Here is a 22,117-nt window from a genome sequence, read left to right on the forward strand (position 1 = left end):
TAACTGCTTAGGAAAAAAAAAAAGAAATTAGGAATCATGGTATCATTAAGGTTGGCAAAGATCTCTTAAGATCAGTGTCCAAGGCACGTGCAGCCAATTTCTCCAGGAGAATGCTGGGGGAGACATTCTGAGGTCCAGGTAGGCACATCCAGAAGTGTCACCCTCTGGGCTTATCCTGTGTGTGTTGTAAATACAGCTGCTTGTGACCCAAGTCATCCTCATTTCAGCCATATACTAAGCCCAGGAATTCTGGCAAGGTCTTTTGCTGAAATTTGGCCATCCGAGCTGTGAAATGTAGTTTCAAGGCTAAGCTCAGGCTTAGCCTTGAAATGCCCCTGTGAAATGAACTGAATGGCTTCATTTCTCAGTGCTGTAAACTCGTGCCAGGGGGACATACTTCCCTTTCTTCTGCTTTTTTCCTGGGCTAGGTTGGAGGTTTTGGGGAGCTGACACCATTTGATTCTTATGTGCTGAACACTGATACATGAGGAGGTGCAGAAACACTGTTGTCTTGGTGCTTGACCTTACAAGCTCTGTAGTTAACAAGAAATCCAAGTGTGTCTGACTGTGATTGTAAAATCCTCTTTTTTTTCAGGGGTATAGGAAATGGCATGAAAATTGGGATAGAAGCAGGAGAGTGTGTGTTGGTGGGTACACATGCAGGGGAGCAATAGCAGGTCACAAGGGAATGGGTATTGTGATAAATAATTGTCCCAGACTATAACTGTGTGAAAGGAGAAGACAGGAATTCCTATGCCGTGCCATTATTATTTTTCATGAGCTTTTGTGTAAACAAAAATATACAAAATCCTCAGTATCCCTATGCAAAGGTGACTGTGTTTGTTCCCATGATCAGCACTCATAAAAAAGTCTTTTCTCCCTGACTTTGCTGACAGAATTTATATCCCCAGAGAGAATTCAAGGAAGCAAACACAGGAATATTAGTGCTGTGTCTCTTTAGAAAGACAGGACCAAGCAAGATGCACGTCTTGCAAAATATGGTCAGACAAGCAAAAAACCCGTGAAACCCGTATTTTACACCAACAGCTCTCAGCACTGCACAGCAAACTCTTCCAGCAGAGAATGTTTAAGGCAAGTTTGGGGATTTTGTAGAAGGAATTTCTCTAGGGTTTTCAGGTAATGAGAAAATCAGGAGAAATGTGAATCAATTAATGCATTTGACAAATGGCCACGGTCTCTGTTCCATTTGTGAATGATTTTTCCTAAAGGGATAAGGACCCTTGTCCCATCTGTTCGTGCCTCTCTCTTCAGAAGTGTTCAGGACCCATATTAAAATGAAAACCCCAAAGAAGTGCTTCAGGCTGGCTGGCTTTTGTTTGAACCCTTTGAAATGAGGGGCTGCCACTGCCGTGGAGTGTTGGCTTTTGAGAGCAGTTGAGCACCAAGTGGCAGCCTTCATTTTTAATTTCTCTGCCTTTGTAGTTTGAAGACAGGCTCCAATCAGATATCTGTGCTGATGAAGCACGAAGTACAGCATATAATACATCTCTCATTTACCAAGCCAGTGGAGGATACAATAATATTGAAAACAGGAACAGCTCAGTGCTTCTCCTGTGGAGTCGTGGGGGGTGCACTTCATGAGTTTATTTGTGATTCTTATCAAGAGATCCTGTCTGGTGAAATCACAGTAACTAAAGGTTAAGGTTACCTGTAAGATGAGTCTTTTCCTTGCAAGTGTGGACATAATGACCTGAGTGAGGAAGTCTCTGATCCTAAACGTGTATTCTGGGACTGGAGATCTGCCAATCCTTAGGAGATAAGGGGGAAATTTTGCAGTGGCACTGCTTTAGGAGCCACAGTGAGGAAAATGTTTTACCAAACTGCAGGTACATGCCCTTTAACCTTAGTGCAGCCTCTGTACTGTTTGGTACAGTGGGAAATTCTTTGTCCTTGCGGTGCACTGAGATACTGCTCTTACCCAAGTTACATTTACACCTAAATTATCAAGTGAAGTGCAGAAATATTGAATGAGCCATTCTTTTATTTGAAAACTGGTTACTGGAGGCCAGTTTCTACATTTCCAGAGGGTTATCAATCCTTTGAGTGCTTCTCTGGAGGTTATTCCTAAGGCAAATATTTGAATGCATGCATGTCTTTTCAGATCAGCCAGTGGTGCGCTGCAGACTTGAAGGTCTTAAACATTGCCCAGTGAAGGAGAGGTGGCTTGAACCTTTTGGGGCAGATCTGATTCTGGTTGTAACATCTGCCCTCCCTTTTGCCAGATGTTGTTTGGCTTTGCTAAATTTCAGACACAATGGGAGGCTGCCTTATGCTCCACTGCCTTTGAGTGCAGAATTCCGACAGTCCTCTCTGTAGGACCAGAACAAGCTCAGCAGCGCTGCTCAGGCCTTACAGGATCAAGCTCATTTGGGAAGCTGTGATTATCTGAAAGCCTTTTTGTCACCTTCTTGCCCCTGCAGCGGCCAGTTTGCCATAGTGAAGAAGTGCCAGGAGAGGAGCACGGGTGTGGAATACGCCGCCAAGTTCATCAAGAAGCGGCAGAGCCGGGCGAGCCGGCGCGGGGTGAGCCGGGAGGAGATCCAGAGGGAGGTCACCATCCTGCAGCAGGTCCTGCACCCCAACATCGTCAAACTGCACGACATCTACGAGAACAAGACGGACGTGGTCCTCATCCTGGAGCTGTGAGTAAGGGCACTGCCCTCCAGGGATGGGGGAGGGCAGCAGGAACTGGGAAGCGCTGCAGAGGCTGCAGGAACACAGGGACACAGATAATGGAGCTGCTGCATTGCCAGGCCTCACAGGTTTTGGCAGGAGCACTGAGTGAGGTTGCTGGTAAACAGCCCCCCCTTTCATCTGTGTGCCCTGGGGATACAGGTGCACCTTAATGGCAGCTGAGGTCATTTGACACTGAGCCAGGGAGTGCTGTCAACTTGAAAACAGTTTACTAACAGAGGGATTACCTCATGTCTTCCTCCTGCTGCCCGGCCATGAACCTTGGAGGACGTACAAGTGGCCACTGAATGCTCATTTCATTTTCCCTCCTGCTTTCACATGTGGGAGGACATCAAACCCTTTGCAAAATCTGCAGCCATTCTCACTACTCCCATGTTTTCCTCATTTAGATGAGCTAAGGGAAAAGAGGAGAGGAGGGCAAGGGAAGAGGTTTTTTAATCCCTAGGCTTTGACTGTCAAGGATGAATAGCAGCAGGATGGGAGAGAAGTGGAGCTGCTTACTCCTCTCTCATGCCCCCATGTGAGGGGGGCAAACCCCTGCCATTTAGGTCCTGTGACAAGTGAACCTCCTAACCAAGCACTCTGTGGGCTGCTGTAGCCTCCCCCCACCATGCAAAATGATGCATTTTTTCAGTGTGTGTGAGGCATGGAGCACACAGTCACCGTGGTTGAAGTGATGTAGACCATCTGTTTCCTGGGGAACCAGTCTTGACCTTGGGCATGGAATCCAGGCAACCAGGCTTTTATCCCTGAGTGAGATGGAGTAACCACTGGCTTTCTAGGGGAGCCAGCATTCAGGCCAGGCAGCATTCCTGGAGATTACTGTGATTGGAGGATGGCATATGAGTGATGATGAACATCTGTTACCTTTGACTTCTGTGTCTATGGCCAAATGTTGATCTCTGCAGCCATGCTCTGGAAGGCAGGAAGGGAACTTACTTTTTCTGACTGGCAGCTACTTTGGGCTAAAACAACCTCCTATTTCATCCCCTTCTGCTTTTTCCTGTCCTCACGTGCCCTGACACGTTCTGTGTGTCCTTTGGTCAGGTTCTAACATACTGCACAAAGTCTGGGTGCAGCACAGTTTTGACCTGATTAAGGCCTCTGCATTCAGCTGCTGTGTACAAATTGAGGATGAGGATAATTGCTAATAAAGGTAATTAAATTGTCTCTGTAAATAGATGATCTCTCCCCCTCTGACACTCTGCTCTGTGTCTCATACTCCCTGCAGTTTATCAAGGTAAGCTTACAGCACCTGGCCAACCAGTCTTATGTTAACCTAAAGTGGACTTCAGCTTCAAAAGAATGTCCCCAGTGTTGTTGGTTAATTGAAGAAGCTGCTCTGGTGTTTAAAATAGGCTTTGTCTGAAATGTTGACCCTTTCCCAAACTCCCTGTGCTGGCACAGGCGAGACTGTCTCCTCCTCACACAGGGGTCACTCCCACAGGTGCTGTTTCTCCTGTCCCAGGGCAGGAGGAGCAGTGCCAGCTCCACTGCAGGATGGCAGGTGCACAGTGTGTCCTTCCTTGTGCACACTGTTCAGGCATTTCCTCCCCACAGCTCTTTGTGACTTTGCTGTTCTGTGTCCCCTGGGCCCTGCCTGGAGCCTGCCTTGCCCAAACAGCAGCAGCCTGAGGCAGGTTTGATGGGCACCCCAGTTTCCTCTGCTGGGAAGTGTCAGGGCTGTGGACACAAAGCAGCTCCTGACAAGAAATGAGGCAGTGTTGTTGTTTAGTTTTCCTTCCAAGTCCAATAAAAGACAAAGGTATCATTTTCTCTCTTCCTTGCCATGGCAATAAGGTGACCTGATGTAAGGGAAGGAGATGGAACCAGAGGAAGGAAATTTTCTGTGACCTTTGAGAAAGGAGCATTTGGAGGTGGTGAGGTTCATCCTCCCTAGATGTTCAAATGTAACTTGTAGTGCAGTTATGAGTGTTGTACTGCAAAGGAATTAGTGCTGAAGTGTTTTTTGGGTTGGTTTTTTTGGGGGATTCCATAATGGCTGGCTTTTGGGATTGCTAAATCTCTTCTACTTGAGGGTTTCTCTGAGTTCAGGTGCAGAACATGGGTAAGAATGATCCTGCACTAAACTGCTTACCACTCTCTAGGTACAATTTACTCAAACCTGGTTTTAAAGCCTGAGTCTTTTGTTAGTGAGAAGTCATCACATCTCTTCTACTGAATTTTCCCTTGGATTACTCTTTTAAGATCTCTAGAGCTTAGGCAAATGTGTTAGGCTGTACCACAAGAGACTGGCAATTGTCATGTATGCCAGTCTCTGACCTTCAGAAAATGAGATCTTCATGTGGTTTTGGTAGGAGGGAGTCTTTTGATGATAAAGTTACAAAGGGACTTCAAACTCCCTGGATCTTTTTTTGTTGCTTCCTGTTTTATTTTTAATGTTGTGTTCTGTACCTTGGAAAGCCCCTTCTCTAGCCTGATTCAAGATTAGTGTGAACTAGAGGGAAGTGGGAAAATACATCAAGGAGCTCCCAAGTAAATCCCCTGTGACCTTCATTCTTGCAGGCTGCACATTTTCTTCAGGATGCCTTGGGTTTAGCTGGTTGCCCAGGATGTTGACAAGGTTGCCATTGGGGAAAAATTCCTGGTGTGCCCTGAGCAACCAACCCAACTGGTTTAAGTGACCACTCTCGGGGGCAGCAAGAGAGAAAGAGAATTAAGGGACCTCCAGTCTGGGCAGCTGAACCATTTTTCTGACATTCCTTTGTCTAGCAAAGGAGATTCCTCAAAAGAAAATAGCCAGTCTCCTCCAAGAGGAAGGTAACCTCTGACATCCTTAGCACAGTCCTCTGGGCCAGGACAAGGTGAGCAGGGGGACTTTTCCAAGTGGCTCAGCTTCTGTGCTCTCCTGAAGTGGTGCCTGCTTTTGCTTGTCCTGCAGGACTGGAGCCTGGGCTGTGTGGGCTGTTGGTCTGGGCTCAGAGAGAGCTTCTTAATTCTTAGGCCTGGTTTGAGCCCACCCTAAGAAACAATCAGCAAGGAGGTTTCACAGGGTAAAAGAGGAAGAGAGAGCAGTGTGCCTGCATGGTTAAATTCCGGTCAAGTACAAGAGCTGTCCCAGCCCAGGTGGCTGCCTGATGGCCGGATGCAGTGGCTGCCAGGGGGGATTGCCTAAGTGCACTTGGAATAGAAATCCTTGACAAAATGAGCCTCCCCTGCTCACTGTCCACAGATGTCACCGAGACACCACCGGGGTTTTCTTACAGATTTCCTTACTGGTTTGTCATAGTAGGCTGTAATAATTTTTAAACTAATGAACCAAGTCCCCTAAACCTACTACAATATGGAAAGGAGACAGTGTTCCCTTCCTCCTGAAATGCACAGGGTGCAACAAAACCTGCCCAGCAAGGCTGAAATTAGTGCTGAGACCCTTGGGGTGTCACCTAAAAAAGAAAATCAGAGATCCAGTAAGTGTCTCACAGGCTGAGTAACTGAGGTGAATAGGAACGAGAAGAAGGTGGCAAAGACAGAAGTTGCAACATATTCCTGGGTTGTCTAAGCTTATTTTGCTTTGCCAGACATTGGGTTGTAACAATTAAAGCATCAAGTGACTCTGCCCAGGTGAAGTGAGGTCACTGCCAGCTGAGGTGTGTCCTGCCTCACGTTGCTTACAGAAGTTTCTGGCTGTGTGAGAGCTGTGAAAAAATACCCAGTGATCAATGCCCAGGTCACCAGGCCCTGTGTAAGTCTCTGCCTCTGGAACAACAAGGTGTGTGTCACCCACAGCAAGAGCAGAAGTGAAGACACCAGCACGATGTCGCTGTGGTTCTTGACATGTTGTCCTTGTTTGCAGGTGACTTGGCCTTGCAGGATTTATAGCTGGTCTTGTGCTTGCACTCTGAGTGTGAGCAAAGGTGGGTGGTCACCCTGTACCCAAGAACAACTGCTTTGTGGGTAAATTTAAATGAGAATAAACCAATAATATTAATGACAGCATGAACTGGAAACAATAAATGTAAGCATAATAATGAATAGCAGCTGCAAACAATCCTCAATTCTATATTTAGAGTATCTTGTTTCATAATATATAGAAAAATAGCAGTGGAACAAATACAAGGCACAGAAATGAAAAAAAAAAGTCTTGGGTACTAAATAAGGAGAAAATGCATTCCAATTTTGATGTGAAAACTCATAGTAACTAAGAGCACTTCCTTGACTTTGGGAAAACAATTTTAGGTACCTTCCAACCTGCTGCAATCTGCTTTCTTCTTAAAAATTCAGCACCAAATAAATGCTTTCCTGTCAGTTATGTCAGGCAAGATTCTGTGTGAGAGCAGGGGAATGGCTGTTCTGCAAAGAACAGGGATTCTGCTGGCAGGTCTTGCTGCCTCCTGGTTCTGATGGCCACTGGTAAGAAGTGATTCTTTAGCAGTTGTTGACTCTTACAACTTGTTCATCCAAAATGAAAATGTTGAAAAATAGCCCTTGAAGTGGTTAAGTCGATCTATTGAAATAGGAACATGTGTGTGGATTCCTCAAATAATGTAACTTTTTTGGGTCCTGTATAATCCTTGATGAATCAAACCTTACAGCGTCAATGGAAAAGCTGGTCCTTAATTTCCAGGGGAGAGAGCTGAAGCCAGAAGGAAGTTTTGGCCCACCTGGGACCAGAACACAAACCCCATGATTGTCTGCAAGAGTGGCCTTTTTCTAACTGCCTTGAGCTTCTTTGCTACTTTAGTTTTCTGTGCTTACGTTTATTTTATGTGTTACGATGCAGTAGATAACAGGTTGTTTTCTGGTGTGTTTTGCAGGGTTTCTGGAGGAGAACTTTTTGACTTCCTGGCACAGAAGGAGTCTTTGAGTGAAGAGGAGGCAACCAGGTTCATCAAGCAGATTTTGGATGGTGTGAATTACCTTCACTCTAAGAAAATTGCTCATTTTGATTTAAAGGTAAAGAGGCTGTTTTAGACTTCAGCTGATCTCTAGTTGGTAGTTTTGGTATTTAGTGCCAGTAAGGTCAGGTGGTCAGTGAAGATGTTACAAGACATTCAAGATAGAAATCAGAAAGCATAAGTAAAGAATCATTTCACTGGTAGTGAATATCAAATGACCTAAAATGTATTCACATAATGACTCTCCTGGGTTTTAAAGGACTGGGTTTGGAGCTTTGTAGTGTTAAATCAGACATGTACTTTTAAGCAGTGATCTGATTAGACAGAGGATGATTCATCATCATCTCCTCACTTGACAGGGCTCCATCAGCTGCAGTGGAGCCACAGTGCCTTATACCACCTAAGGAATCAGCCAGTCCCAGAGGTGTGACTGTGACTTTTTGCCATTTCAGTCTGTTCTGGCTGCTTTAAGAACTTTACATCCTGTATCTGTGGTGAACACATGTGCCCTAGATCCATGGAAGAAAAACTGACTTGTTAGCCTGAGGCTAAAACATTCTTGGTCTAAGACTATGATAATAAATTATTCATATGTTCTCTTTCCCAGTGTGGCTCTGACTGAGAATATGTGTTAGCAGGAGCAGTTTCCATGTTGGGATCTGCTGTGGAAAAGCCAGCAGGGAATCAAACTCTCTCACTGTTGCTCTTAAGCTTATGGTTAAGTTCTGACAAATTAATGCATTAGAGCTCTTCATGGGAGATAAATTGAACCCAGAGTTTACTCTGAAACCTGTGAATTGGGGCCACGGAAGAGAGCAGATAAGGCTGAGAAACTTAGTTCAAGAAAGAAGTTTATGACATTTCCCTTAAATCTGGCGAAAGAGGAAAGTCTGTGGTTGAACATGATACTTCTAATTTCACAGTTCCAGCTCCAGCTTTTTCCTGCAATGCTGTGAGGAATGTCACATGTTCTTTTAATAGCTTGCTATCATATGGTCTAGGACCTCTGATCCCAGCTCTACCCATTTTCAGCTGGTAAATCCCAGATCTTCCTGGCCTTGTTGCAGCTGTGAATTGTCTCATAGAGAAGATAATTTTCCTTTCCTAAATAGGTTCAGATGTAACTAGAATGCCTCAAGAAGCATTTAATAAAGCTTCTCCCAGTGGCTTGCAGTACAGTATAGAGTCAACTGGGGAGATGTTATGAAATATAAAAACCCTTCATCAAAACCATTGTTAATGGTTAGGCACAGGTATGTGTTTCTTGTTCTACAGTGTTATGTTTGCAAAGGGAAAAAAAAGGCACTTGAAAACTCTGTTACTTTCCAAGATGTTAATATTTTAATAACATAGATCTATCTTTTGTTATTTTTAGCCTGAAAACATTATGCTGCTAGACAAGAATATCCCTATTCCACACATCAAACTCATTGACTTTGGCCTGGCTCACAAAATAGAAGATGGAGTTGAATTTAAGAACATTTTTGGAACTCCAGAATTTGTAGGTGAGTGACGTGTTCCTTTGCCTTGTATTACAGGTTCCATGAGGAAGTTGAGACATCTCATTTCTATGAAGGTGAATTAAATCTAGAGGTTTGCTTTATTTTTCTGGGATAGGTGAGAGGTGCTTTCTGTGCTACTCCTGTGAGAGTGAACTGCTGCCAAATAAATACAAATAAATTCAGGAATACAAATTATAACTTCTTCCCTTGTTGCCTGGAGTAAGTAGATCTCCCTGTGTTGTGGTGTGTGACATGGGTACCTCTGTCATTGCTTTCTAGATTAAAATGCTTCACACTGTTCATCTGTTGAGCACAAACCCCTCAACTCCTTCACATTTTACCACCTGATTCTCTTCTTGTTCCTCACTGATCACAGTTATTATCTGCCTCACTTGGATTTTGGGTTAATCCTACTCCTTTCTCCTAGTTTCAATTAGAGGTTTTGGGGTTGGTTTGGGGAGTGAGGAGAGAATTGTAATTCATGTTCCAATTAAACACAACTGTTACAGATCCCTTTTTTCATCTTATTTCCCCCTTGCTCTTTTCTCCTGCTTGCAGTCTTGTGTGGGGATGTTTTCCAATGAGGAAATGTTTCCTATAAAACAGAGTTTGACATGGATAGCAATGTAGTCTGGCAAGTCATTTCAATCTCTTGCTCAAGGGCTCCTTCTGACTGGCCTTTACAAACTTGCTATAATGGTACCAGTTAAGCACAAAACAAAAGCTCCAATTCTTGGGGGCAACGATGTTCTTGGGAGGTGAAATAATTTGTTATTTTTTGTAATTTGCACTGTGATTAGTGTATAATATCTGCTTTACCCTTACAGTTGAGTTGCACTAAGCTTTAAGTTACCCTACATAATTTTTTCTGGACAGCTGTGAATTTAAACTCCTGTTTGGGGTATAAAATTACAAACAATGCATCCTATAACTAACTTTTCTCTCTCCCCCCCCTTTCTCCCTCTTGGTAATTCTTGTCCTGCTACTCCAGCCTGGTAAAAACATGTTTCTTCGTTGCTTATATTTAATTAAATGTTTCTTACAGCTCCAGAAATTGTAAACTATGAACCACTTGGATTAGCTGCAGACATGTGGTAAGTTTTTTAGAATGTTTGTATTTTTTTTCCAGGTTGCTCTACAATTACTTTTTCCTTTTTGGCTCTGAGTAGAATCCATTGCGCTGCCACAAAGTAAAACAAAAAACTTAAATACAGCTAATTGCTCTATGTTCTGTCATTCCATTTTTATGCATCCTTTTAAATTAAAAGATAAGCATTTAATTTCTGCACAATTACAATGAGAAGCTTGAGTGCTGGCAGTTAGAGAGTTAAGTGTTTGCCACTGTCCACTGCAGAGGAGCACTCTTAGAAGAAAACAGTGCAAGCAGTGACTGCTTGTGACAGCTTTATTTCTAAGAGTACTTCGTGCAGAGGAGACCTGGGCACTAATCTCATCTGCTGAGAAGGCAGACAAACAAGGTCACCCCAAATAAAACATCCTTTGCATTTCTGATGTGAGCTGTAGTAAATACCCACTGGAGCAGAAATACGTAGAGACTCCAGATACCCACAGCACTTGATGTTACATGTAAAATTAATTCTTTCCCTGGAACACTGTTCTGTAAGAGAGATGTTAGCAGTTACCTAAGGCCACAGTGGCTCTCCTGCCTGTATTGCAGCTGCTAGTCACTTTTTAATATTCTGTACATGAGGAAGAACACAGGTCATGTATAACCCTTGCCATTGGTCTCCTTTGTTTTTTAGGAGCATAGGAGTCATCACCTACATCCTGTGAGTACAACAGCTTTGCTCCAGTAGAAATGTGCCTGCAGCTCTCTTGCATTAGTACAGGACAGCTCTGCCTGCAGTCACCTGAGGACAGACCTGCACACAGGGGGTGGGCAGTGCTTTGTCTCACAGTGTTGCCCTGCAGCCTTTTCAAGCTGAAAATAAGGGCTAAAAGTAGGGGGGCACTCTGAGCAAACTGGCACCACTGGGCATTTCTGCTTCCCTTGGGACCTCATCAGCTCCAAATGGCAGAGGATGAAAAAGCCAAGCATATCCATTGCTGGTGGAATGACTGAGCTACCAGCATGTGGAGAGCATAGAAAGTGTAACAGCACCACTTCCAAGGTGTGTCATTTCGGGTGGAAACAGGGAGGTTTCAGTTTGCTTGTAAAGGCAGCAGCAGTCTAGATTATCACGCATAAATATGGTTGCCCATGTTCAATTTAAGCTGGAAAAGGAGCAGAAAAGGGAACTGAGAATTCAACTTACAGGGCAAAAAAAGGGGGTTGTTAAAGCTGGTAAAGCAAAGGCTGTTTGGGGATAGCATTATAGTCAATGAGCACAGGGGGAAAAGTAGATCACAGAATGCTTTTTAGGCACAGATACTCTTTAGAAGAAAAGTGTGTCAGCTGGTGATGAATAAATAAAAGGAGGAAATTCTGACAAGCTCAGGCTCTCAAAGAAATGAGTTTTTGTGGGAGTCTGGGGACAAGCAGGGAAGAGTTTTAAGATGGAGCTTGACAATTTGGGGAGCTGCTTGTGTGACAATGGGTGTGACCGAGGGACAGCACTCCTTGCTTTTCCTCTGGTTTGATATGGGAGTTGCAGAAGTGGGCAATGGTCCTTGGACTAACTGCTTCCACTGAAATCAAGCTCCTGTGACTCCTGGGGAGCAGCACATGGTGGATATTCTATGCTGGGAAATGTCTCACCCTGGGCTCAGCTGTTCCCTGTGATACTCAGAGGACTAACCTGCTGCCAAGCTTAAAAAGGGTGGACTCTGGCATTGGGTGGATTTGCACTGCACAGCTCGGGGCTCAGGACAAGTTTGGAGGCCTGAAGGGGAGGGATTGTCTTTTCAGTGCAGAAAATAAATGTAGTGGAATTAAATCCATGCTTCAGCTATACCAAAGGCTTAGACCTCGAAAACTGTAAGAGGTATGGGCTGAGAAACCTGATTCAGTGCAACAAATTCCCTCTTCCTGCAGTGCACAAAAAGGGAGGGATGTTGGTTGAGCCCAAGCTCAGGGAAAGGACTTTGAAATGTTGTCCAGATCCTTGTTTTTTATCAGCATTCGTGTCTCCAGTGTCACACCTGTGCTTGCCAGGGCATTAAACTGTGTAAATTCTATTTATGGGTGTCCATATATGATGAGAGGAAAACTTAGGAGTTGAGGATAAGCAGGTGGGAATGCTTGGCATGCCATGAGTGCTGCACAGAGCCAGCTGCTCTGAGGGTCTTTCAGTGGCATTGAGGGCTCTGTGCTGGGGCAGAGTTACAGGGGGAGTTTCTGTGCTGCACCCAGGGGAGGGGATGTTTTACCTGCTTGACTGGTTGTCATGGCCATGGGGATTAAGGTAGAAAAATGTCTCCCTACAAATGATCAACAATAAAGAACATGCTTTGTATCATGGGAGGGGGCAGCTTGCACCATAAACTGTGGACTAGGAATTTTCTTGCCTTCAACTGTGTGATTGAACCTGGGGGTTCTGATTGACAGGAAGCTGAGTGTGAGCCCAGGTGTGCCCAGGTGGGCAAGAAGGCCAATGGTCCTGGCCTGGATCAGGAACAGTGTGGCAGCAGGAGCAGGGAAGGGGTTCTGCCCCTGTGCTGGGCACTGGTGAGGCTTCACCTTGAGTGCTGTGTCCAGCTCTGGGCCCCTCGGTTCAGGAAGGACATGGAGGGGCTGGAGCAGGTCCAGAGAAGGGAACAGAGCTGGGGAAGGGACTGGAGCACAAGTGCTGTGAGGAGAGGCTGAGGGAGCTGGGGAAGCTCAGCCTGGAGGAGGCTCAGGGAAGACCTTCTCACTCTCTGCAACTCCCTGACAGGAGGTTGTAGCCAGGTGGGGTCGGGCTCTGCTCCCAGGGAACCAGCAGTAGGACAAGAGTCTTGAGCTCTGCCAGGGGAGGTTTAGGTTGGACATTAGGAACAAATTTTTTACCGAGAGAGTGATTGTGCATTGGAATGGGCTGCCAGGGGGGTGGAGTCACCGTCCCTGGAGGTGTTTGAGAAGAGCCTGGATGTGGCATCAGTGCCATGGTCCAGGTGACAAGGTGGTGTTGGATCAAAGGTTGGACTCGATCTCAGAGGTCTTTTCCAACCTGATTGATTCTGTGATTCTGTAACTACTATTGCCTGCTAATTTGAAAGCCTTTTGTTCTGAATTGTTCTGAATAAGCAGGGTGTGTTTATGATCCTGCTGTGGCAAACGTGGCAGCAATCAAATGGGTGCCATCATCAGGTGAAGAGACCAAAATGCAGACAAGCCCTCAGTTCAGTGACCAGTGGAGTGATTCACTGGGCTTTAGTGCTGAGGTCTGTCTGCTGTTACATGTTTACAGGCTCTGAGTCAGGATATGACAAAAGCCATTTGCATTAGATATTAGGATTTGGGAATGCTCTGATTTTACAGACCTCCAAAACTGATTCCCAAAGAGCAAAAAAAATCAGAATAGAGAGAGCACTGCTGGTTTGGGCTTCCAGCAAAAGGCCAGAAGGTGGAATTACAGCTACTTCACAGCACAGTTTGGGGAGAGGGCAAAGAAACCAAGACTTTAGAGCAGCTTTCCAAGCTTTAGTTTTGGAACAATGCCCATGGTCTGTGGTGAGGTGCCTGCTTGTAGCCTCCTTTGTGGGCAGCAGAAGTGGAACAAAAGCCTAAGAGGGAGTATGTAAAACCTGTTAAGAAGTGAGAGTGACTGTGGTTAATGGCATGGAAGTCACTTCATCAGAGACAGTTGGAGCACCTCATTCGTGCTGCCTTGCTGTGGCAGATGCTTTGGTGTCACTGTGCAATTGTAGAGAGAGAGGAAGCAGTTTATGCACTCAAATGTTTTATTCTGTGGGTAAAACCACATGTGGTAGCTGGGGATTGGCCTAAAAGGTCAGGTGGTGCCATCCAACTTTCTGCTTGCCCCCCAAAATTCCCAGCCAACATGGTAGTGGCAATGCAGAGTAAAAGGTCTGTTGAGCAGGATCATGTAAACATGTGGTTTAGTACTCAAAAGTTCAATTTAGATCTCAGGAGTTTGCTGCAGTCCTCTTTTGAGCCTGCTGCATCCTGAAACTGTGCTGTCAAAGCTGGACATAATAGATAAGCACAATAATAGCCCAGAAGATGATAAGAAAGGGATGAGATCAAATTCCTTGGTATAAATAGCATTTCCTGTAAACCAGAGTTTTGCAAGTCAGCATCCCTGTGTATTGGGGAGGGAGGAACCTGGAGGAGAGGCAGGGCAGGAGGAGTCTGCAGTGACTGCTCTGACACTCAACTTTTATGGAGCAATGGTAAATAGAGTCATCAAAGATGAAGATGGACCCTGTCAGCTCATAGATAGGCAAAGCAGGAGGAAAGCTTTCTCTCCAGTAAGGACTGCTAAATGGCATTTTATTATGATGGTGTCTCCATTATATCCTTGCAGCTGGAGCAGGGTGCCAACAGAATGAACATTTGTGTTGTTCAGAAACTGTTGGATTTTGTTGCAGCCAGAGTCCATTTGTCTGTGGATTCCTTTCACTGAGCAGCATGGCCCTACCTCTCCAGTGGAGCTGGGCCTAGGCAAGGCTTCTGATCACACATTGTGTTTTGGAGCCAGCTGAGAGAGGTCTCTTGGCTGAACCTGGTGTGCAGGGAACTTGTGGGCAGCACAAGTAGGGGCAGGGTTTTTCCTACCTGAAGAAAATCTACAGAAACACTACTTTATCTGAAGGTGATAGAAGCTTCAGTCTCAGGCATAGAGACTGTCCTCAACTGAAGCCTCTTCTAGTTTTGTTAGCAGTGACTTAAATGAGGCAGTTAGGAGAGGGGAATGTGTGCATTCCTGTCTGTGTGCACCCATTAGTGCTGCACTAGAGACTTCCAGGGTGAGTCTGGCTCATAACCACAGATGTGGTGGGCCAAAGCTGGCCCTGTTGTTTCCCACACCAGAACCACAAATGTCCTAAGAGTATATTACACAGTCACTGTCACTTCACCAGGGGTCTTGTGCTGTTTATTTTTCCAACTGATTCTTCCTTGTGGCTTATCCAGGCTTAGTGGTGCATCACCTTTCCTTGGAGAAACCAAACAAGAAACTCTTGCCAACATCACAGCTGTGAATTATGATTTTGATGAAGAGTTTTTCAGCAATACCAGCGACCTGGCCAAAGATTTTATTCAGAAACTTCTGGTGAAAGATACACGGTAAGGAAAAATCCAGAGAGATCCGTTTGTCTCTCAAATAAACCTGGTGAAATGTATCCTGATGAGGTGTGTGCAAAGCTTTCCTTGCAGTTGCATTGCCATTCCAGAGCAAGGCAGGGGATGCTGCCCCTAGTTAATCACTGCCCCAGAAACTCTAAGGAACCAAATCTCCTCGGTTAAATTTCATGTTCAGGACTGAATTCTCACCTGAGTCAAACTGGTACAACAGGATGTGGCTGAAGGGCTGAAAATGGTGTGCAGAACCTTGAGTTCAGGGTAACTCCCACTCCACTGTTTCAATCTATTATGAACTACGTACAGGGAGGTGATACCATCCCAGAATATGCCCCCAGTGGTGCCATGCCAGAAAAATCTTTACATGTGCTGATATGGAATTGCTCTAAGTCTCTCTGCAGTCACCCAGAGTTTGTGTGACAGCTCTGCAGATCTTTATTCCCCGTTCATAGGAACCACACACTTCCTGCTTTTAATAAAGCTCATGCAGGAGTAGCATCTTCGTCCCTGTAACTTTGTCCTGTAGGGAAGTCAGACCATTGTGGTTCTTTTTAGTGGCTTCAGTGGGGGAGGAAATAGGTATGAGAGGGCTGTTCAGTCAAGATTTCTGCAAATCATCAGGGCTCAGAGTGGGGAGGGCTAGCTGGGGTTTGAGAGGTTTGCACAGGTCCTGCAGCCTCTTTTTAAGAAAGGAGAAGTCAGTGATGATACTTGTCCCACATCCCTGTGCAACGCTGTGTTTCTCTCTTTGATTCTCAGTGCTCTTAATGTGCTGTTCACCAAACTGCCACAATGCAAGAGGAAGTTAGGATTGATCAAGTTTGATTAGGTTTAAGTATTGCTCTCAGAAATGTTGCGTCCAGGAAACAACAGCTCCTGCAGTGCTGTAGTCTCCTGTTCCGAAGGACAGCTTTGATGCAGTTACTGTTGTATGCCTTGACTCAGACAAAGTGTACAGCATCAAAGGTGTACAGCAAGAACTTATTCTAAGCATGTTAGATGAACAAAACAGATATTGTGTTACTTTGTATGGAAGGGTGCACAAAAATACAGGTAGGTTTTGATGAAGTAAGAATTAAAATCGTGTGGAGTGAGGCCAGTTACCCACTGGAGTTCAGAACAGTAACTAAACTACACAGATGCAGCATGCTCAGGGAGTAACAACCCTGACATTTGAGAGTTGGTCCTGGCATTATCCTGATAAATGCTTCATAGGAAGCCTGGGAGAAGGGTGGGTCAATGGACTCGTATACCAGGAATTTCTCATTCAAGTCTGTGGGGTTTTTGTGTTGATGTTTTTTAGGAAGAGGCTTACGATTCAGGAAGCTCTGTCTCATCCCTGGATAACGGTAAGAATGCATAAACAAACAGATCCTGGTTTTTGCTATGAGCAAAGCAGGGATCATATTCTCACTCCTAGTGGTGTGTTACATGGAAAACTGCCCCCTAAGTGCTTAGTGATCCTGGGTGTCTCAAAGAGATCTACTGGGAACAAATTGGCTGGGTCTGACTAAATCCCTGGATTTCTGCAAACGACTTCTTTTATCAGCATAGCTTTCAAAAAGAGGGTGACCAAGCTCTGATCTTTATTGCATATTACAGTCTCCCAAATTGGACTGGGCTTTGCATTTTTCCATCCTTCTTCTCTGTTTGCATGGACACGTACCGTGTGTTGGGTTCAGTGCTTTCTTGAACTGAGAGTTGACTGCTAGTCAGTGTGGAAAATTGATTTCTCTCAAGAGATAACTGCTGTGTACCACGTGTGCTGATTTGCTTACATTTGTGTGTCCATATGTATTTTTCATCATAAACATTGCCTGCTTGTGTGGATAAGTCTCTTATTGAAAATACATTTAGCTAATCTCGGCATGACTAATGAGGATTTTTGAAGTTCAGTTTTTGCTTTGCGTTGCACAAAACATTAATTGGAGTTTTTCAGGGTTGTTGTTTTTCCTTTCACAAGTATCAACAGCTTGAGACTATTAACTGCTGAATATTAACATGAAAATAAGTTGCAACCGCGTTATTTGCTCATATCACACTGGAATGAATGCACATCACTTGTCACATTTGGTTTTGGGCTTGTGTGTTTGGTGTCTTTTTTCTTTTACTCATATGCATGAAGGCAAGCCTGTGTGAGCAAAGGATCTCCCAGCATTGTGGAAGTCCAGGCTGCATTCCCTGTGTGCAGATTTTGAGTTCCTGCCCTGTCTTGTGAACACTCAGTAACACTGGTTCCTCTGTCTGGTGACTCGCCAGCTGAAAGAAGAAACCAAAGTGCAGGAGCCCAAGAAGGTTGGGAGCACCCAGCTGAAGACGAAGCGGCTGAGGGAGTACACCATCAAGTGCCACTCGAGCATGCCCCCCAACAACACCTACATCAACTTCGAGCGCTTCGCCCGCGTCGTCGAGGACATTTCCCGCACGGAGCGCGGCTGCGGCACCTTGGCCGCGTCCCGGGACTCCCTGCAGGAGGACGTCGACGCTCTGCTGTCCATCTATAACGAGAAGGAAGCTTGGTACAAGGAGGAGAACGAGAGCGTGCGGCACAAGCTGTCCCAGCTGAAGTACGAGTGCCGGAAAATCGAGTCCCTGAGGAGGCATTTGCAGGAGGACATCAAGGCCGTGGACACCAGTCTGGCAGGCGTAGCTGGGAAATACACCGGTCTGCAGGGCCAGTATGAATCCCTCAGGCAGGAACTTTCTGAGGAACTCAAGTGGATACAGGATTTAATGAGCAGTTTTCAACTGGAAAATGAAGTCTGTGCGAGCAGAAACTTCGACTCTGTTTTCAGCAAAGATGTTAACGAGTCGCTGATGGAGCTGCTGAACAGATCTCGCTGTGAAGAATTCCTTGCAGGGTTGAATCTTGGTGTAGCAGAATCCCATCAGTGATGCTGAGATCAGGCTAGGGGCAGGGTTTGCTGCCTCTTTCCAGTACATCAGTTTAAAAAGGTCCCAGTGTACAGATTCTCCCCAAAAACATCACCTAGAATTAAAGTAGAAGTTCTGGTGTATTGCACAAGGTGCTGACCAAAGCCATAATCTCCCAGTGCTTTGTAGTGTTGAAGGTTTTTTTTTCTGTGTGGTTTGGTTTTTTTTAGAGTGTCTGAACTTGCAGGAACAAGGTTCTCACAGTGGTATGGACATATCTAAACCTACAGCCTTTTGTATTGCCTATATCATAGTGCATTGTGTATTACAGTTCCTGAAGGTACTAAGTTATTAACTTGGAATAAAGAATAAGTCAGCCTGTACTTACTAGAAACTGGGTGCCTGGAAACTACTGCAAATCTCATTGTGGTGTCTTTGGTTGGCTGAAGGAAACAGTGCAGGCAGTCCTACAGACCACATGAGAAAAATATTTGCAAAGGTTAACTCTGTCCTGTAAAACAAAGTAAATGGTGTAGTAATTTAACATTTAGCCAGTACTGTGGAAATTCTCTGTGAAATTGCTGCCAATGAAGAAAAGGATTATTTTAAAGCCAGTTGTGTGCAGGGTGAAGTCTTTTACCATCAAAGGTGTTACCTGAATTTTAAACTAAAGTATTTAGTTTTCTGTCCTATACCAAAGAAATCCTATTCCAAAGACACCACTGGGAACTTGTAATGATCAAATAACTGCAGTTTTGCAGTACAAGTGGTAATATGTGACTGAGAAGTGATATCATAGTCCTCTAGTTTGTTTTCTACAGTGAAGAAGATGACAAACTACAACTAACTTAGTCTGTGGTGTGGGATTTGAGACTAGTGCTCATGCTGTAAAGATTTTCTTTTTTTCCTTAAGGTTTAGAAAGTAAAAGAAAAGTTGACCCAAATTTGAATCCTACCCTACTGTCTTGTGTTCCAAGAAGCCATTTGGTCACACTGTATCAACCTGCACAGGTGTTCCCATCTCATTTTTGAACGCAGTAAATAGTTATTTATGCAGGGTGCTGTTGTTCCCTGCAGGTTAGTTAGAGACTGAAGATGTCAGGCTGCTCTGTGCTGTGGGCATTTGCTGCAAGGTGACATTGTGCAAGAATCAGTGAGATAGTAGCTGATGTCCATCTGGGGTGGATCTTATATATATAAGTATGTCTTTCACTGCCCCTCCTCCCTTCTCCTTTTGCAGAGGAGTTAATGACCTGAATAAATGGAGTTGTTGTTGTTCCTAACATGATTAAGAAGAATGTTTCCTACTTTGAGATAAAAAGATAAAAGCATACTCTCCTCCAATTTCTGCACAGTACAGTGGCCCCCCTGCTGCCATGTCCTCACAAAGATGTGCAGAGGCTGGTGGGAATTCAGGGTTCTGGAAGCAGTTGTTCAGCTGGGGGATTGTTGCTCCCGTCACTGTACTCAGAGGAGGATGGAAACTGGATGTGCTCCCTGTGGCCTCGTTCTTGGCACGAGATGTAAAATTCTCAAAAGCTTCCAAGTCCTGTGGATAGCCAGGAGATGACCCTTGCAAGGTAGTGGTGGTGGCTGGGGAGAATTGGGCTCTGTTGTGACAAATAGCACTGAGAGTTTTGTGTGTGTCCATTTTTTATTGTCTCCAGATGCTTCGGTCGTCACTTCCGCAGGTTCCTTTGGTTGGAAGACCCACTGGACGCTATCCAGGGAAACCAGAACACAGGATTTTTTTACGAGGGAGAGAGTTTTAATTCTTAAAATGTAACTTGAAGCCTAGTGAGAGTTTGTATTTGCAGAAAAGCCTCTCAAGAGCGAGAGTCTGCCCTCCCTCAGCCATGATCTCATGTTGTTTGTTCACACAAATTTTCTGTATGAACAAATGCACAAGGAGAAGGACCATCAAATGAGGCCACTTTGTGTGAGGGCAATGTTGTTATGACTTGTCCTGGAGGCTGGTTGACACAGTGCTTTTGAGAAGATATTCTGGTGTGAGACAGTGACAAGGTCCCTGGTTTGCAGGGTACATAAATGGAGGGGCTTTGTACACAGGCTGGGGTAGAGTGAGCTGTTCAGTCAGCCACGGTTCTGCTGTGGAAAGGGCACTGGGACATTTTTCATGGTGATTGTACAGCTGACATTTAGCCAGTGACATTTTTTCCACTTCAAATTGATTCCTGCCAGCCTGTTGCACCGTGGTAGCCACTTGCAGCACGAGGAAATGGTATTTAGTGCTTCACTGTCCCAGCTCTGTTGTGTCAGATGGTGTATCACATCTGAGTGAGAAGGGGCCAGCTGATGGTTGGCTCCTTGAACTGCTGCTGAGATACTGCACAGCTGCTAAACCTGCGGCATCTGATGAGAAAGGGGCATTTGTAGTCACAAACATTTTCAATTATGTTGCTGAAAAAGATGTTTAAATTGTCACTGATGTGTTTTCCATTCTCCTTTGGTCCTCTTGCTGCTCCAGGTGCATGGCTTGGCTGCATTCCAGTCCAGTACAAATATTTCTGTTATCCCCTCCTGCCTATGCAGATCAGAACAGCTGGAATGGTTGTCACTCCATGAGCTGTGAAGGGTTCATACCTGGTCTTTCCCTTTTCGCTTTTACCAGATCTGGTTTTGAACCCTTCCTCCTCTCAATCTGTTAGATACAGTTCTCTGGTTTATGCAAATTTTGATGTGCTTTTGAAGTGGAATGTGCTTAATTTTCAGAAGGACTGTGTGTCAAGATTTGTGGAACATCTGTTCCTTAACACCGGACTGAAATCCCCAAATGCTGGGCACATCTGAATTCTGATAGATATTCTTTTCTCTTCCTATTTGCCATAGTCAGGTATTGCAATTCTTTCTTTCTGTATTTATTGCCAGGGTATCGATGTCTTGTGCTCTCATACTCTGGGTGTGGTGAAAGGACAAAGCCAGTTTTTTCAGACAGCATGTATCCCTGTCACCAATACCAAATGACAGCCAACTTTTTCCCATGTTACTATAGTGTTGTCATCCAGAGAAAGTGCAGGTGAGGCAGGTGTGCACTGAGAATCAGCTTAGCAACTTTACTAAGTGAAAGCAATCCTTAGCACCCTCTAGTTTTAGGATTTTTTCTGAGATCAAAGGAATCCTGTCCAGGCACAAGGTGGACTGGATTGAATTATTTTTCTTCTCCTTTTCCCTGTATGAACCCACAGCCTCCCCAGCCGGCACTCTTCAGCCAGCTCCAGTGCACGTGGGGAACTGTACATGTTTTATGCACCAAAGGGAGCCAGACAATAAAATTGCTCTTTTATCTTCCAGCCCATGGACAAGCAGCAGGCTTTGGTTCGGAAATCATCTGTTGTTAACATGGAAAACTTCAAAAGGCAATATGCCAGGAGGCGATGGAAGGTACGGCAGGGAGCCTTAAACCCTCCTCATGTGGGGCTTCCCAAACCTGGTGGGATCAGAGGGCAGGACAGGGCTTGAGTATAAAATTGTAGCAGGCAGCAGATAATGAGGTGTTTGCATGTGTCTATGTGGACGTGTGTGGTCAAACTGCCCCTCTTCCCTCTCTCCACAGCTTTCCTACCGCATCGTCTCGCTGTGCAACCACTTGTCCCGCTCCCTGGTGAAAAGGGTCCTGATACAGGAGGAGAGTTTGGTAGGTGCATTTCCTAAAGGGGGAGAGGAGAAGAACCAGCTTTCCTGTGCAGTGATTTTTGCTGTCCTTACCTGGATGCACAGCCCAACAGGACGGCAGCGGTTTGGAGTGGGAACCCAGACGGGACCATGGCATCCTCTGTGTGTCTTTAATGGGCTGTACATTGTGTTACTGTGACAGGAATGTTGTGCAGGGGGAGCTGGTGACTCCATAAACCTTTGAGGTGCTGCCCACATTTACTATGTAAAGGAGCAGCAGCTGATGTTGGGATCCCATGGCAGTGACCCTGCTGGCTGAGATAAGAGCAGTC

The 22,117-nt window shown here is 45.1% G+C and overlaps 1 protein-coding gene across 4 annotated transcripts in view; it reads left to right on the forward strand.

Annotated features, from left to right (window-relative positions):
• DAPK2 (death associated protein kinase 2) overlaps positions 1-22,117 on the forward strand; it is a 41,473-nt gene that overhangs the window by 15,753 nt on the left and 3,603 nt on the right. For 3 of the 4 annotated variants that reach the window (XM_027698151.1, XM_027698150.1, XM_027698152.1), the window contains exons 3-10: positions 2,442-2,663; positions 7,491-7,629; positions 8,947-9,076; positions 10,119-10,167; positions 10,837-10,863; positions 15,111-15,263; positions 16,582-16,627; positions 17,538-19,096. In XM_027698151.1, coding sequence (XP_027553952.1) covers positions 2,442-2,663; positions 7,491-7,629; positions 8,947-9,076; positions 10,119-10,167; positions 10,837-10,863; positions 15,111-15,263; positions 16,582-16,627; positions 17,538-18,173 — 1,402 coding nt within the window. In that variant the 3' untranslated portion in view covers positions 18,174-19,096. Of the gene's footprint in view, positions 1-2,441; positions 2,664-7,490; positions 7,630-8,946; positions 9,077-10,118; positions 10,168-10,836; positions 10,864-15,110; positions 15,264-16,581; positions 16,628-17,537; positions 19,097-21,464; positions 21,555-21,726; positions 21,808-22,117 lie in introns of those variants that run through there. The other variant, XM_027698154.1, reaches the window with a different exon arrangement.

This window comes from Neopelma chrysocephalum, unplaced genomic scaffold (assembly GCF_003984885.1).
Source record: "Neopelma chrysocephalum unplaced genomic scaffold, ASM398488v2 Primary Assembly neopelma1_124, whole genome shotgun sequence".
In the NCBI taxonomy this organism is placed as follows: domain Eukaryota; kingdom Metazoa; phylum Chordata; class Aves; order Passeriformes; family Pipridae; genus Neopelma; species Neopelma chrysocephalum.